This window comes from Lipophrys pholis (genome assembly GCF_963383615.2).
Source record: "Lipophrys pholis genome assembly, chromosome: 23".
In the NCBI taxonomy this organism is placed as follows: domain Eukaryota; kingdom Metazoa; phylum Chordata; class Actinopteri; order Blenniiformes; family Blenniidae; genus Lipophrys; species Lipophrys pholis.
In genome coordinates, this window is record NC_137645.1 from 1,788,784 (window position 1) to 1,802,525 (window position 13,742).

At 43.2% G+C, this 13,742-nt stretch overlaps 1 protein-coding gene across 2 annotated transcripts; it reads left to right on the forward strand.

Moving 5' to 3' along the window:
• Positions 1 to 1,368: 1,368 nt before the first annotated feature.
• LOC308127834 (midkine-like) lies at positions 1,369 to 13,415 on the forward strand. 2 transcript variants are annotated; one of them, XM_080493184.1, is made up of 6 exons: positions 1,369 to 1,441; positions 6,231 to 6,889; positions 8,455 to 8,531; positions 9,466 to 9,633; positions 10,108 to 10,269; positions 12,986 to 13,415. In XM_080493184.1, exons 3-6 carry the CDS (start codon positions 8,456 to 8,458, stop codon positions 13,012 to 13,014), a joined length of 435 nt encoding a protein of 144 aa, XP_080349310.1. In that variant the 5' UTR covers positions 1,369 to 1,441; positions 6,231 to 6,889; position 8,455; the 3' UTR covers positions 13,015 to 13,415. The 2 variants fall into 2 exon arrangements, with proteins under 2 accessions (XP_080349310.1, XP_080349309.1); XM_080493183.1 differs by lacking the exon at positions 6,231 to 6,889 and having other exon boundaries at positions 1,374 to 1,441.
• Positions 13,416 to 13,742: the final 327 nt, after the last annotated feature.

Sequence of the window (13,742 nt, forward strand, 5' to 3'; positions counted from 1 at the left end):
TCACCTGCAAACTGCAGACTGTGAGCAGGATCATTCACATCTGTGAGAGAAACAAATAAAGAGGCTCCATTCATTCCTGTGAAATCTCTTTTCATTTTCCCATTGACGAGTTCAGACTAATTTCTCCTGAATAATTGAAGCTTTAGTTCTGGGGTTATTTTCGCAGCTTTGATCAGGAGTGTGACACACTGCCAACTGCTCTTATGCTCATTTACAAGCTGAATCACAGCGTATTCTCTCCTGTGTGGCGAGGAATCACAAGAGAAACTTGTTGTGAAGCCCCCCCCCCACTTCCCCCCCTCCATCCTGCAGCTTCTGAAGAATCTCACACATCTCACCTCATCTTCTGCTTTGTGCTTCTTTTTGGTCATTAAGAGTCAACAATTTATCAGTGATGTTCTTATTTTCATTTGAATCTGTAAATTTGACTGAAGCTTCTCTGATCCATCAAAACTGTTATTTTCTCTTCCTTTGGTCTCCCTTGATGTACATCAGCTTCAAATTATGAGAGCGAGATGAAAGCAGAGACACCAATTGATTCAGTCTTGTCTGATAAGACGAGATTCGAGGCGATCAAAGAAACAACAAAAGCTGGAAAGGGATTCTCCCCGCCGCCGCTCCGATGGGCGCTTTTATCATCCGCTGACGTGCAGCCGCACAGACAAAGAAAGAAACTGAAAAGTAAAGTTGGAAATGTGAGCGGGCCGAGTGTTCCAGCGCACACGGCCATGAAAAGAAGAAGGACGCCTTCCGTCCTGATCTGGTGTGTTGGAACCACGGAGGTCCAATACGATAAACCACAGAGAGCCTGGTTTGATCTCACGTTAGTAAAATGAAGCAGTCAATCGAAAAATGATTCTTGTTTTAATGTGGAGGTGTGACTGCACCTGGAAACATTCACTAAACTTCAACAAGCTGAATACTTCCTGAGCAAACTTTGTTTTGCATTAGTAATACATACACGTCCTATTAATATGTTTCTGTCACCATATTTCCACCTGCTGGGACTCAGAGGTCAGACGCAGTTCGCCCTCTAGTGGCCACAATGGTTATGACAGTGACAGAGGGGAACATCCTTTGGATTCCATCATTATAATGTCCTACAATGTGGAAAAAAACCATCTGGAAGCCTGGTGTGTGTGTGTGTGTGTGTGTGTGTGTGTGTGTGTGTGTGTGTGTGTGTGTGTGTGTGTGTGTGTGTGTGTGTGTGTGTGTGTGTGTGTGTGTGTGTGTGTGTGTTCATGGGGGCCTGGGGTGAATGGGGCTAATGCAACCAGAATGAACTGGTTTGGGGAACAAAGGCAGGGGGGACGAGGGGGAGGTGCATGAGTGCCCGGGGTGGGAGGGGTGAGGTGGGGGGGTCAGGGTGGGGAGGTGGGGGTTGGGGGCAAACACAAGAAGACACACAGACTCAACTTTTCCACGACTGACGGGCGAACAAGTAAGTGTCCTCTCTCCGTTGTTCTCCTCAAAGTGAAGAAAAACTTGTTATAGTGTAAAACGCTTCGGTTCATTCAACAAGAGAACTGCAGTAAAAATAATTCCTTGGCTGGTTTAGTTATCTGAAGTTATCTTACGACTTTGGTTAAAGCAGACAAGTTAATTTAATTTCAGTGGAAATGTGTACGTTTATAAACCACTCTATTATACTGTATGTAATCAAATGTGTTTAAAGTCAATAAACTGACTAAAATTTCTAAAAAGTTACTATTTCTATGTGGAAAATAAGCTTGAATTGGATTCATATAATGACCACACACTGCTGCGCAGCATTGAAAGGCCCTGACATATGAATGATCAGCTCTATATATGTTAGAATACATTCATACAAAGAATCCCACATTAATAACTACAACTGGTACTATAATGGTGATTAAATACACTTTAACTGTAACTTCACTATTACTTAACTGTAAATATAAAAACACGTAAATCCAAAGTGTAACTACAACAGTGACTGTAACTGTCACTACATTAATACTTAGATTAGATCATTCTAGTTGTAACTATGAGGCTATAGCTTATTACAACTCTAACTTTAACGGCAATAATACAACTACAACTATTTATAACTGTTAAGGTTTAAAAATAACTATTTAAATATAACCACATAGTGGAAGTGGAGATGAACTTTAGGAAGAAGAGGATGATGATGATGATGATGATGATGATGATGATGATGATGATGATGATGATGATGATGATGATGATGATGATGAAGGGTGTGGAGGAGGACAAAGAGGAGGTGGAGAAGATCCAGAATCATGAATCCTGAGTCAGATGATGTCATTGGTTGACAAACGGCCGCCCTCACCTCCTCTCTCCTCCTCCTCTCCCCTCCTCCTCTCACCTGCTCCTCCTCTCCTCTCCCCTCCTCCTCTCTCCTCCTCCTCCTCTCTGCACCTCCTCTATTTCCTGCCATCACTAGCCTCCTGCTCTCATTGGTCTTTATGTATTTCTTGTATTTCCAGTCCTCTCTTCACAATGCTGTTGAAGGGCGAGTGAGATGTGAGTGAGAGAGTGAGAGGCGACAGGCGAGTGAGAGGCGAGTGAGAGAGTGAGAAAGTGAGATGCGAGTGAGAGGTGAGATGCGAGAGTGAGAGGCAAGTGAGAGTGAGAAAGTGAGAGGCGAGTAAGAGAGTGAGAGGTGAGTGAGAGGCAAGCGAGAGTGAGAGGCGAGTGAGAGAGTGAGAAAGTGAGATGTGATTGAGAGGTGAGTGAGAGGCGAGTGAGAGGCAAGTGAGAGTGAGAAAGTGAGAGGCGAGTAAGAGAGTGAGAGGTGAGTGAGCGTGAGAGAGTGAGAGGCGAGTGAGAGGCAAGTGAGAGTGAGAGGCGAGTGAGAGGCGAGTGAGCGGCGAGTGAGAGGCGAGTGAGAAAGTGAGATGCGAGTGAGAGGCGAGTGAGAGAGTGAGAAAGTGAGATGCGATTGAGAGGAGAGTGAGAGGTGAGTGAGAGGCAAGTGAGAGTGAGAGGCAAGTGAGTGAGAAAGTGAGACGCGATTGAGAGGCGAGTAAGAGAGTGAGAGGCGAGTGAGAGGCGAGTGAGAGAGTGAGAGGCGAGTGAGAGGAGAGTGAGAAAGTGAGACGCGATTGAGAGGCGAGTACGAGGCGAGTAAGAGAGTGAGAGGTGAGTGAGAGTGAGAGGCGAGTGAGAGGCGAGTGAGAGAGTGAGAGGCGAGTGAGAGGAGAGTGAGAGTGAGAAAGTGAGACGCGATTGAGAGGCGAGTACGAGGCGAGTAAGAGAGTGAGAGGTGAGTGAGAGTGAGAGGCGAGTGAGAGGCAAGTGAGAGTGAGAGGCGAGTGAGAGGCGAGTGAGAGAGTGAGAGGCGAGTGAGAGGTGCAGGAATCTTTCCAGGTTTCATAGCATATTTCAGGTTTGATTCAAAGTGTGAGGAAGTTTTCTTGCCTTGTGAGAATCTGGATCCTTTCCAGCGACGCTTGTAATTCTCATATCATAATAAACTTCTGCACACACTGAAGTTCACACGAGTGTCTGAGTGATTCCAACAGTTCACAGGACAATAAACACTTTGATTGGACTTTAAACTAAATCTGTCTCTCCTCTTTTAAAGCTCCGAGCATTAGAATTAAGGTTGAAGACCTGGTTTCCTGTAAACACTGAGGTTAGATTAAAGCACCGGAAAGTTGGGGTTGTGGTTGGAGTTAAGTTCCCAGGAAATTAATGGAAACTGTGTGTATCAAAGACAAGAGCAGAGGAAAACAGAGTGCTAGCAGATGGGACGATTAAAGATTATTAGTTTGGAGATTCTGCTGAGTCGAGTCGAGAAGAGGAGACATGCAGCACAAAGAAAAAAGACCATTACTGCCCCACATCACAGCATTTACCCCGATAGAGGCAGTTTTACCTGGTGAAGCTTCAGTGGGCTCATTACTTCCCAGTTAACATCCAGATTATAGAGCATCTTCCTCCATTAACTGATGTAACTTCAGTTAATGTTCAGTCTTTGAATCGTACATTCATGAATCATTATCTGGAAAAGACAAACAAACAAACAAACAAACAAACAAACAAAAACAAAGAAACAAGAGTCCACATTTCCTCCGTCAGCCTGTGACGGGTCTGTTCAGTGTTTCTCTACTTGGGCCCGCCGTGACGGAGGTTCCAAACATTACAGAGGGGCCCGAAGCTCTGCCTGTGCTGAGGTTGTCAAATAAATTTGCACATGTGAAAGAAAACCATAAAAGACGCTGGATCTGGGCTCGGGAGCAGATTTGAGAAAGTGTTGGTGGGAGTGGGGGCGTCTCAGCGTTTGGCCTCAGTGTTTTGTTTTGTCAGATTGGGGGGGTGGGGTGTTGTGGGGGGGGGGGGGTCCGCGGCCTTTCTTATACACTGACTTCAAGTCAAAGAGTTCTCCCGGAATTAGTCACGGCTCGCAGGGCAAACGTCACACCACTGTCGTCACTCACCTTCCTGATGGGAACTTTTAGAAAATATTCCAACAACAAAAGACACTTTGCTTTAGGATTTCTGCTCCAGTGCTTCACGTTCTGGGCATTTTGAAATCTGGTCGCTGGAGAACAATGTGGACGAAGTGACTGATGGTGTAAGAACTCCTGCAGAGTCCACCGGGCTAACATACTCTCTTCTACTTTATTAAACCTGCAGGTTTTCGTTGAGTCATCACTAATTTCTCGCGGTAGCTGCAGTGTTGATGAAGACCGAGTCTTTTGACAGTGGTTACAGATTTTAATGAGTTGTCCTCACTGTAATATATCTAAAAGACATGCAGGATGCTGAAGGCATCGTTGGGCTTCGGCTAACTGAAGGATGCGTTTGCAGATTTAATATAAAAGAAACTGTCGGTGAAGTTATGAATAACGAGGTATATTTAACATTTTAGTGCCGTTAGAATTATGTCTCATCATGTCTACGACATTAAAACTTAATGTTTCCCAGTTGTGTCGATAAATGCAGCATAATGAGCGGACTGAGCTGAACTGAGCATTTTGCAGAATATTACTTGCCCTGCTTAGAAAAAACGCTGCGAAATCAGCTCCAAACTCTGAGGACGGACCGCAAATGTTCTGTCCCCTCGCGGCGGCTTCAGGCTCCTGTCGTGTCGCTTTAGATCGAGTCCCCAGCTCCCAAACAAAATTACAGTTTGATCATTTACCCCCGGGGGCAGCTTCTTCTGCCCAGTTAATCCAGCTCAGTTTCCACAACACTTCATCTACAACTGGTTTGACCGAGTGTTGGCTTTCCCTCCTCCATGTTTAACGATCAAAAAATGCTTCACGCAGAAGAAAAACCTTCCTTCAAATTCACATTTCCACTAAATTTGACAGTTAAATATGATGTCAAATTAGAATTATCCTGTTACAACAGTATGATTTTTTTCCCCCAATTATTCAACCCTGATAAAATAAATCACAATATAATATTTATAGAGCGATTGCAGGTGTGATGGCTGAGAATTTGACCAGTTTTCTGTATTTTACTTTAAAACATCATTAAAAGAACTCAGAAACATGGTAGTTATTGAGTATTTGGTATTTAAATGAAGAAAATGTGTTCAAAATAAATGAAAAGGTGGATTATTTGCTTCCAATAGTTAGAATAGTGGCAGGTAAACTGCAATGTAAGATCATTTTATATGATTTAATGGGAGAAATGACAGCTTTTTTCTGGAGCTGCTTCGGTTATTTCCAGACCGAGATAAACTACAGACACCAGCATTTTAAACTGACCTGTGTTGTAATGAGAGGAAACCTTGTGGACATCGTCCGGCGCATCGTTGCCTTGGTGGGTGGCAGATATTTGGGGTCTCATTAAAAGCCGAGCAGAGCGAGGAGAAGGTGAAGTGTGGTGTTCAGGCTCTAACTGTCAGTCACTCTTGTTATAGGTCACAGTGAAGCCACACGGACTCGTTTCCGCTCGCTCGCCTCTCACAAGCCCTAATTGCATCTCACACATACACACCAAATCCATATTCAGCAGCTGCAAACAGCTTCTGCTCAGGTCCAATAATTCGCTCCGAGTTTCAACTTGACCGGCTGCGAGCAGAGAGAGGAAAAAAAATAAAAGAGAGAGAGAAAGAAGAAGAAGCACGTGGCAGGAAAATTGCCGTCATCTTCAGTGCGCGTGTCGTTGTGCGTCTGTGTTTCGGTTCAATGAGCCTCTGTGACTCTTGGTTGTGCCTGATAAGGACCCGTCTTGCTCAATGCAGCTCTGCACAGGCGAAACTTAAAGGTTATTCTCTGTAATCCCAGTTCTAAGGAGCGGACAAAGCTCACTGTGGGCCAACACGGCCCAGTGTGCCAACAGGACGGAGGGAGAATCCAGCCGGATCAGGAGGGGCTGAGACCCACACAGTGACCCTCCACCTTCACATCAACACCGTTTCTTCACACTTCATCTCAACAAACACGAGGAGGAAACACAGTTTGTATCAGAACAGATGGAGCCACTCAGTAAATGAACACTGCCTGATAACCACACAACCCGAAACTAAATCTAGTATCAACAAGACTGATCCGGTACCAAGCAGAACCAGAGCTGGTATCGGCAATACTGATCCGACACCGACACACACCGATATCAATACACTACAGAGTCAAACCAAAGCTTCAATCCAATCTGATACTGAAAACTGATCAAGTCAAAAAGCTGTTTAGAAACTGAACATTAAATAAAAAATCCTATAAAAAGCGTGTCTGATGTGGTAGAGGCAAGCCGGTATCGCCGGTACCATCTGATACCAGACCAATACTTTAAATCTTACATTTGTGTTTCATGGAGGTTAAACATCCCGTGAATGAAACGGCAACACGAGGAGGATTCAGTGTCCTGGAAATAACTTCCCATCAGCGTGAGCCCACGGAAATCTTCCCCCTGTCTGCTCTCGTGTTCAGTGGAAAGTCAGAAAATGGTTTGGGGACTGATTTTACTGTTTTTCTTCTTCTTTCTGTTGTGTCTCATGGCAGATGGACCTCTGGGCACTGACAGAGATAATCAGAGCAGAGAGGAGAAATCCACTGCAGGGACTTTTTCCTTCTGCTTTCTTCCTCCTTGTGTCACAATCCAAATGTTTAAAATACGTCTCAGATGTTCTTCTTTTCATGCCCGTGTTGTTTCCAGGACCCTCGCTTTCATATTTTCTGTTTGCATGTTTTATATTTTATGAGAAAAAAAGGACAAAGCTGTTGTCGTTTGAAGCATATCTGATATTATTGTACTACTGAAGCGAGAGTTGAGGTATAAAAACGCTGGAGGAGCATTCTCACACTGTGATTAACCTTTGACCCCGACCAGAGCCTGTGGCCGCTCGGCACTCACCTCCGACCTTCACCGGGAGTCTTAATTGTTTCAGAAGCAGCGTTGGATGGACTGTTAATACGGTCCATTTGTCATTTAATAAAGCTTTTATTTTTATTTTTAATATTGTGGTTAAACTCCTCATCTCCTTATAATCAGCGGCATCATTTTGTAAATCCTCCTCCTCTCGTTAACGTTTACGGGCGTAAAAACAAAGTGTATTCCCACCCTGGCTGCTGGAGTTGATCCTGGAGAAGCTGGCAGGATTCCCTCCCGGGACGCTCTTCCCTCGCAGTCCCTGGACAGGTTATTAGAGCAGCAGTGCATAATTGCCGCCTGGTTGGCGTGTGAAACTTTGGCGCCGCCACGCTCCGCTGGCTTTGCCTCGGCTGTGTATCGCTGTCACTGGAAGAGAAGGAAATAAAAGGCTCATTTCCTCCGTTTCTTAATCACTTTCAGTGATGGCTGAATTCGCTTTACTTTTTTACTGCTTCTTTCACACTTGCTTTTGCGGATCAGATTTCTAACACGTGCACATTCGGACATACTGCCGCTGCACTTGTTGGCGACTACGTGAGCTTCATGAACCTTCATGAACACGAGAGACATTTTTACAAACTTTCTGCGAGATGAATTGGCTCGTAGCCAAACGCTCCTAAACTTTTATCGCACAAATCGATTTGCTGTATTTACAAAAACTGCAGTAATTACTAAGCTGTTCAAGTTGTTTCAGTCATTATAAATGTTATTTGGCTGTAAAGGCTCCTGAACTTTGGGGCAGCGGTTCGCCCTGCGGCCTCACAGCGAGGAAATCCCACATCGATTCCAGGGAAACTCACACCCTGCTACATGAGATGAAATCTGTATTTAAAATTGATTCTATTCCCGTCACGCAGTTTAAATTGAATTTTTACGCGGCTTCCTGTCGCCTCCGACCACCTCGTCTTCCTACATGCTTCACATTTCTCGTAGCGGACTTGATTTCTGGTCTTTGGGTTTCTAAACCCTGTAAGTGCCGGTTCTGTGTCTCCTGTCGGGTTGTTATGTGGCTCCGAGAGCAGCAGATAATGATTCCACATGAAATAACCTCTGCCTGCGGGTCAACACTTAATGGCTCACTGGCTGTGATGTATGTGGACTTTTCCCACGCTGACTGTTTTTTTTTTTTTTTTTTTACAGGATGAAGCTGCTGCTGCTGCTCGTCGCTCTGCTCAGCATCAGCGTCAGCGCTGAGGCTGCAGGGAAGAACAAGAAAGGTGAGATTCTCCACGGACGCTTTGATTTTAACACGCTTTTACAATTCAGGTCCATCGAATTACAACAAGTGGGCTCTTAAAACGCCACGACAGGTCAAATTTAACTCCCACAACCACAGAGATTACTGAGACATTAATCTATGTGGCCAAGTCATTACAGAATATTTCAAGAATTCTTCTTTATTTGTGAACATAACTGGATTTTTTTCTATTAAATTTCAAGTAAATTTTTCTAAAGAATCTAACATATTTAAAGTCTTACATAATGAAAATGGAAACGCTTGATTCTTCCACATTTACTGATGTCCTTCAGTCCATTTTTTTGCACACAAATGCATGAAAGGCTTTTTTTCTGTAGATTGTCACAAGTTTTTTTGGGGGGTATATAAAAGCAGAATAAAAATGCTAAAACGGCCAAAACTGTTGGGAGTAGTCAAGGCCAGAGCGTCTGATTATAAAACCAAGAAAACGTGGTCTTTAGTACTCCAACTTTACTAATATGGCCTAAATAAATAAAATGGCAGAAAGAGCTGAACAGATTCAATCGTTTACAGATGTTTAGGGGATTTACAGTCAAACAGGATGAAATATGAGTATCAGCAGTGGGACTGGAAGCGGCCGTGTGTTTCTGGTTACAACATGTTGTCTTTCCTGTCCTTTACATGTTCATATCACAGTTTCCTGACAGCAGAGGAGGATGAACGCGGCACATTTTCTTGCACCCGAGTTTCAAATCAATAAAGCTAAATGAGCCCCAGTTTTAATTGCCCCTGCTCTCAGCCAGCGCGTAATAACTTTAATATGTTTGATTCAGACTGAGGCTGAGAGTTCACTTCAGATCCCCATCACCACTTCCGTCAGGAACCCCTTCAGGACTGTGTGGATTTGTTTACGTCTGAAATATCCAGTTGGTAAATCATTTTTGTGTCCTCAGAGAAAAACAAACCCTCGCCGTCCGGGTCAGAATGCGCCGACTGGCGCTATGGCAACTGTGTCCCTAGCAACGGGGACTGTGGTGCTGGCTTCAGGGAGGGGTCATGTGACCAGCAGACCAAGAAGATGAAATGTAAAGTGCCGTGCAACTGGAAAAAAGACTTTGGAGGTAACCAACACGTTTACATCTCCGTGACTGTAAAAGATCTTCCATTGGCTTCCATTCATTTCTTTGACTTCCGATTCTAAATTGATTTCTAGCCATTACGAGGCTCTGACCTTGACCTAATGCAAAGGGGTTTTGGCTTTTTATGCAAAAATAAAGAAAAAGATGAATTGAAAGAGCAGTTAAGACTAAAGTTTTGACTGAAACTATCCAGCAAGTAGAAGAGAAGAGGACCTTGTACCATTGAGGTAAACCAAATGTAATTGGATTCTTAAAAAGAGGAAGATATTTAACAGGTAAGGTGTGAAATATGCTGACAGCTCACCTCCACTGCATATTAGAAATTTGTGATGTGTCTGCTTTTACTGCCTGAAGTCCTCATTAGAGTTCCCGCTCTGCAAATGAAGATTGAGTGAGAGCTGAATCCAACGTGTTCTGCTATCGTGCACCTGTCTCTCATTCCTATCTCCTTTCCAGCCGACTGCAAGTATCGCTTTGGCAGCTGGGGAGAGTGCGACCCAAGCTCTGGCTCCCGGACCCGGACGGGCACGTTGAAGAGAGCTCTGTACAACGCAGAATGTCAGCAGACTATTTCTGTCTCCAAGCCGTGTCCGGGAAAAACAAAGACCAAAACCAAAGGTGAGGGTTGGAATAGTTGGACTGGAAAGTCATCAATGGTCTGGTCCAGTGGCCATGCACCCATCAGACCACGCCCATAACTACTCAGGCCACACCCCTTGTCCATCAGACCACACCTCTCATGACTCAGGCCACACCCATATGATCAAAATATAAAATTTAAGTTTGAGTGATACTCTACTAACGATCTGATCTTTACATTAACTGAATAAAAACCAAATCCACATTTTCTCTGCAGACAAAATGCACATTAAATCCTGTCTCCATGTTAAATCTGTTTGTCTTCTGGCAGATCATTTCCATTACAGAGACAAAATAACTGAGAATAGAGAAACAAGTCGGTCTCACCTTATCTGCCGCCTCCTGCCTGTCTTCATAGCGGAGGACGCTCTTTCTCTTCATTTTCTTTGTCTGACACAAAACAGGAGGCATCACGCAAAATAAATAAAGCTGACCACTACTTTCAGCAAAATCGATAGGTTCCGGGCTTGAATTAAAAGGCTTTCTTGAATATTAAAAAGCCATGAAATACACTTCTCCTGTTCGGAAAAACTTTTATCATCTTTTATAAAAAAGTTATCTGATGCTTACGGATGTAATGAATGATCTACGGTCAGTTAGACATATTAAACTATGACTAAATATATACAGTTGATATTTAGTGTAATCAGATGTGTGGATGTATTATGATATTACAGCTTACCTGTAATAACTGGTTGTTTAGGTTTACCAGCAGCAGTTACATGAACTTGTTCTCCATCTTCTTACGTTGCACTCAGCGACTCTGTATTTTTCAACAGATTGACAGTTATTATAATCTCAGCTGCATTAATCACGATCAGATTAAAATGATCCTCACTTAAAATACAATTTCCATAAAGCCTGAAAATAAGACCGCCTCACTTTTTCCAACCTTTTTCATACCTTGTCTTATTTTCAGACTGTAAAGTAACTATGATAAGGTGAAAGTGAACATTGTTAAAGTTTAAAATTTGTTTGACTTGACAGAAGTTTTTTATTTAACTTTTAATGAGTTTATTTATACCAGCTGGTTATGTTTGTTTGGAGCTCATTAAAGGAGCGAACAGCGCCTCCTGGTGGTGAGTTTAGAAAAACTGCTCATACTGTGGGAAATACGTCCGTCCTCCGACCGCGTGGCTCTGCCGCGGGGTCCGGGAAACCCTCCGTCCTCCTCCCTCCGGTCCTCAGCGTCTTCTGACGTCCTGAGGGGGAACGAGGGGAGCCGCGGCTCGGCTAACGGAGCTATCTGTTAGCCAATAGCGGCTAGGCTAACGGAGCTTACTGTTAGCTCCAGCCGGAAAGAAAACAAGATCAAAAAACTAACAAATAAAAGGATGAATAAACACGCCACAAAAAATAAACAGGATGAAAAATGAACACGGTAAAAAAAGATTTACATGATAATTAATATACTGTACACGGTAAATAAACACGGTAACACACTCTATTTCCTGGTGCACCTTTTTTTTTACCTTCCCCGGAGTCAACCGGAAGTAACCAGGTCCAACCACAAACAAAAAACCCCACACAATTACTTTAATAAATTAATAAATACATTATTTCTTCTTTTTTGGCTGCACGGTGGAGCAGCGATTAGCTCTCTTGACTCACAGCAAGAATATCATGAGTTCAAATACCATCTGGGCCTTTCTATGTGGAGTTTGCGAGTTCTCCTCAGTGCCTGGGTGCCCCGCAGTCCAAAAACATACATGTGAGGTTAACTGGTGATCCTTGAGTGCCCCTCGGTGTGAATGTCAGTGTGTCTGATTGTCTGTCTCTCTGTGTTTGCCCTGTGATGGACTGGAGACCTGGCCAGGTATCAAGTGCTCAACTGAATGAAATGTCTCACGATACTGAAATTTACACTGTATTAACTGGACTTCATCGCTGATTCTAAAAAGTCACAAACGAGTCAGAGTTTTGGAATTTTCATTTTCTGAGAGTAAAACAATTATAAAATGTTGAAAGGACCTTTCCTCTTTATGAAAAAAAGATAACTGACCCTCCTGCATATTATTGTAAGAAACTGTCATAATTTAAAACACATAGCGTGCTAGAAACTGTCAAACTTTAAAATATTAACCCTTCAATCAGTTATAAGTCATTTCTAGACACTCCAACAGCTGCTGCCATTCAGCAGGAGGAATCTTCCTTCAGTAGTCAAAGCACCTCATTGTTTTGAGCTGTTATCAATCAATCAATCAAACTTTTCATACAAAGAAATGCAGCAGAGTTATAGCCATGTTTAAAACAGAGACTCTCTCTTCGCCCACAGAGGTACGGTTCTGCTACTCAAGGGAAGAAATACCATAGCAGCTCAAACAGCAATACACGAACACACTTTTTTAATGAAAACATACCACAGCAGATGAGACATCAACAACCAAAAAAGTAAATCAAATTGATTTATTCATTTTTTTTACAACAAAAGACAAACTTTAAATCAATTTGCTTTGATTTTGACTGAAAACAACCTCAGTTAACAAGAATTCTTCTTTTACAAATATCCAAAATATTTTGGGTCGCATTGTGAAAAAGTCATCTGAGAATAAAATTGTTGTATTAAGGATAATTCCTACTGCTGTCAAATGTGGAATCAGTTTGGACCAAACGAATCAATGTGAAGGTGAATGAAACAGCCGAAAGGTTGAAATCTGTGATTTGTGGCTTATACTCACATTTGGATCTCTTCCAGGAAAGAAGAAAAAGGGTAAGGGCAACTAGAAGCAGGGTCCCAGGAGGATCTCCATGGCTGGACGAGTGCACATCTGTGAACATCTGGTGGCCCCAACACTCCTGCGTCTGCAGCTGATTTCCATGCACAAGCCCTCCAGGACTCCCACAATGTCCCCCATTAGCAGAAAGGACCAGCGTGGACACCTGGACGTCCATTAAATGTGCAAATATGCAGTGCATACATCTAGATTTGGACTTTTCTGTGCTTCTCTTTTATATGACACTTGTTTGAGATGCTTTGCTGTTCACTGAGGTGACGTCACAGACGGCGACCCCATGCACATTAACCACAACATTGCACACATGCATATCCAATGCCTGCACGCCTCATGAATTAATAATTTCTGAATATTGTACTGAATTAAATAAAAGGACTAATAACTGTGTAATTAACGAGCAGCTTTTTTTTTTTTTTTTTTTTGCTGCATTTCTCTCTCTTCATTCTTAACAACCTGCTCCTCCCAATCTAGGTCAGCTCTCATGTTCTGATCTCTGTGCTCCATTTCATTGGGCTCGGCGCTGGAGTAAAGGATGAGAGTAGTTTCTCTGCGTGTTGCCATGGTTACGGCGTGACGTTGGCATCGAGGTACCATGTGGGAGGAGCTCGGCTGTGCAGCATCATGCTGCTTCCAGGAGATAGAAGATACCACATGACACTAAGTTAACAAGAAATTATCAATTAATGACATTTTTAATCTCCCTGCACTCACATCCCA

What these genes read in the sequence shown, in the direction of transcription:
- LOC308127834 (XM_080493184.1), top strand. Translation starts at nt 8,456, where the DNA reads ATGAAGCTGCTGCTGCTGCTCGTCGCTCTGCTCAGCATCAGCGTCAGC. An exon ending in CTGGAAAAAAGACTTTGGAG is followed by an intron (nt 9,634 to 10,107) that starts GTAACCAACACG and finishes TCTCCTTTCCAG; the next exon opens with CCGACTGCAAGTATCGCTTT. An exon ending in AACAAAGACCAAAACCAAAG is followed by an intron (nt 10,270 to 12,985) that starts GTGAGGGTTGGA and finishes GATCTCTTCCAG; the next exon opens with GAAAGAAGAAAAAGGGTAAG.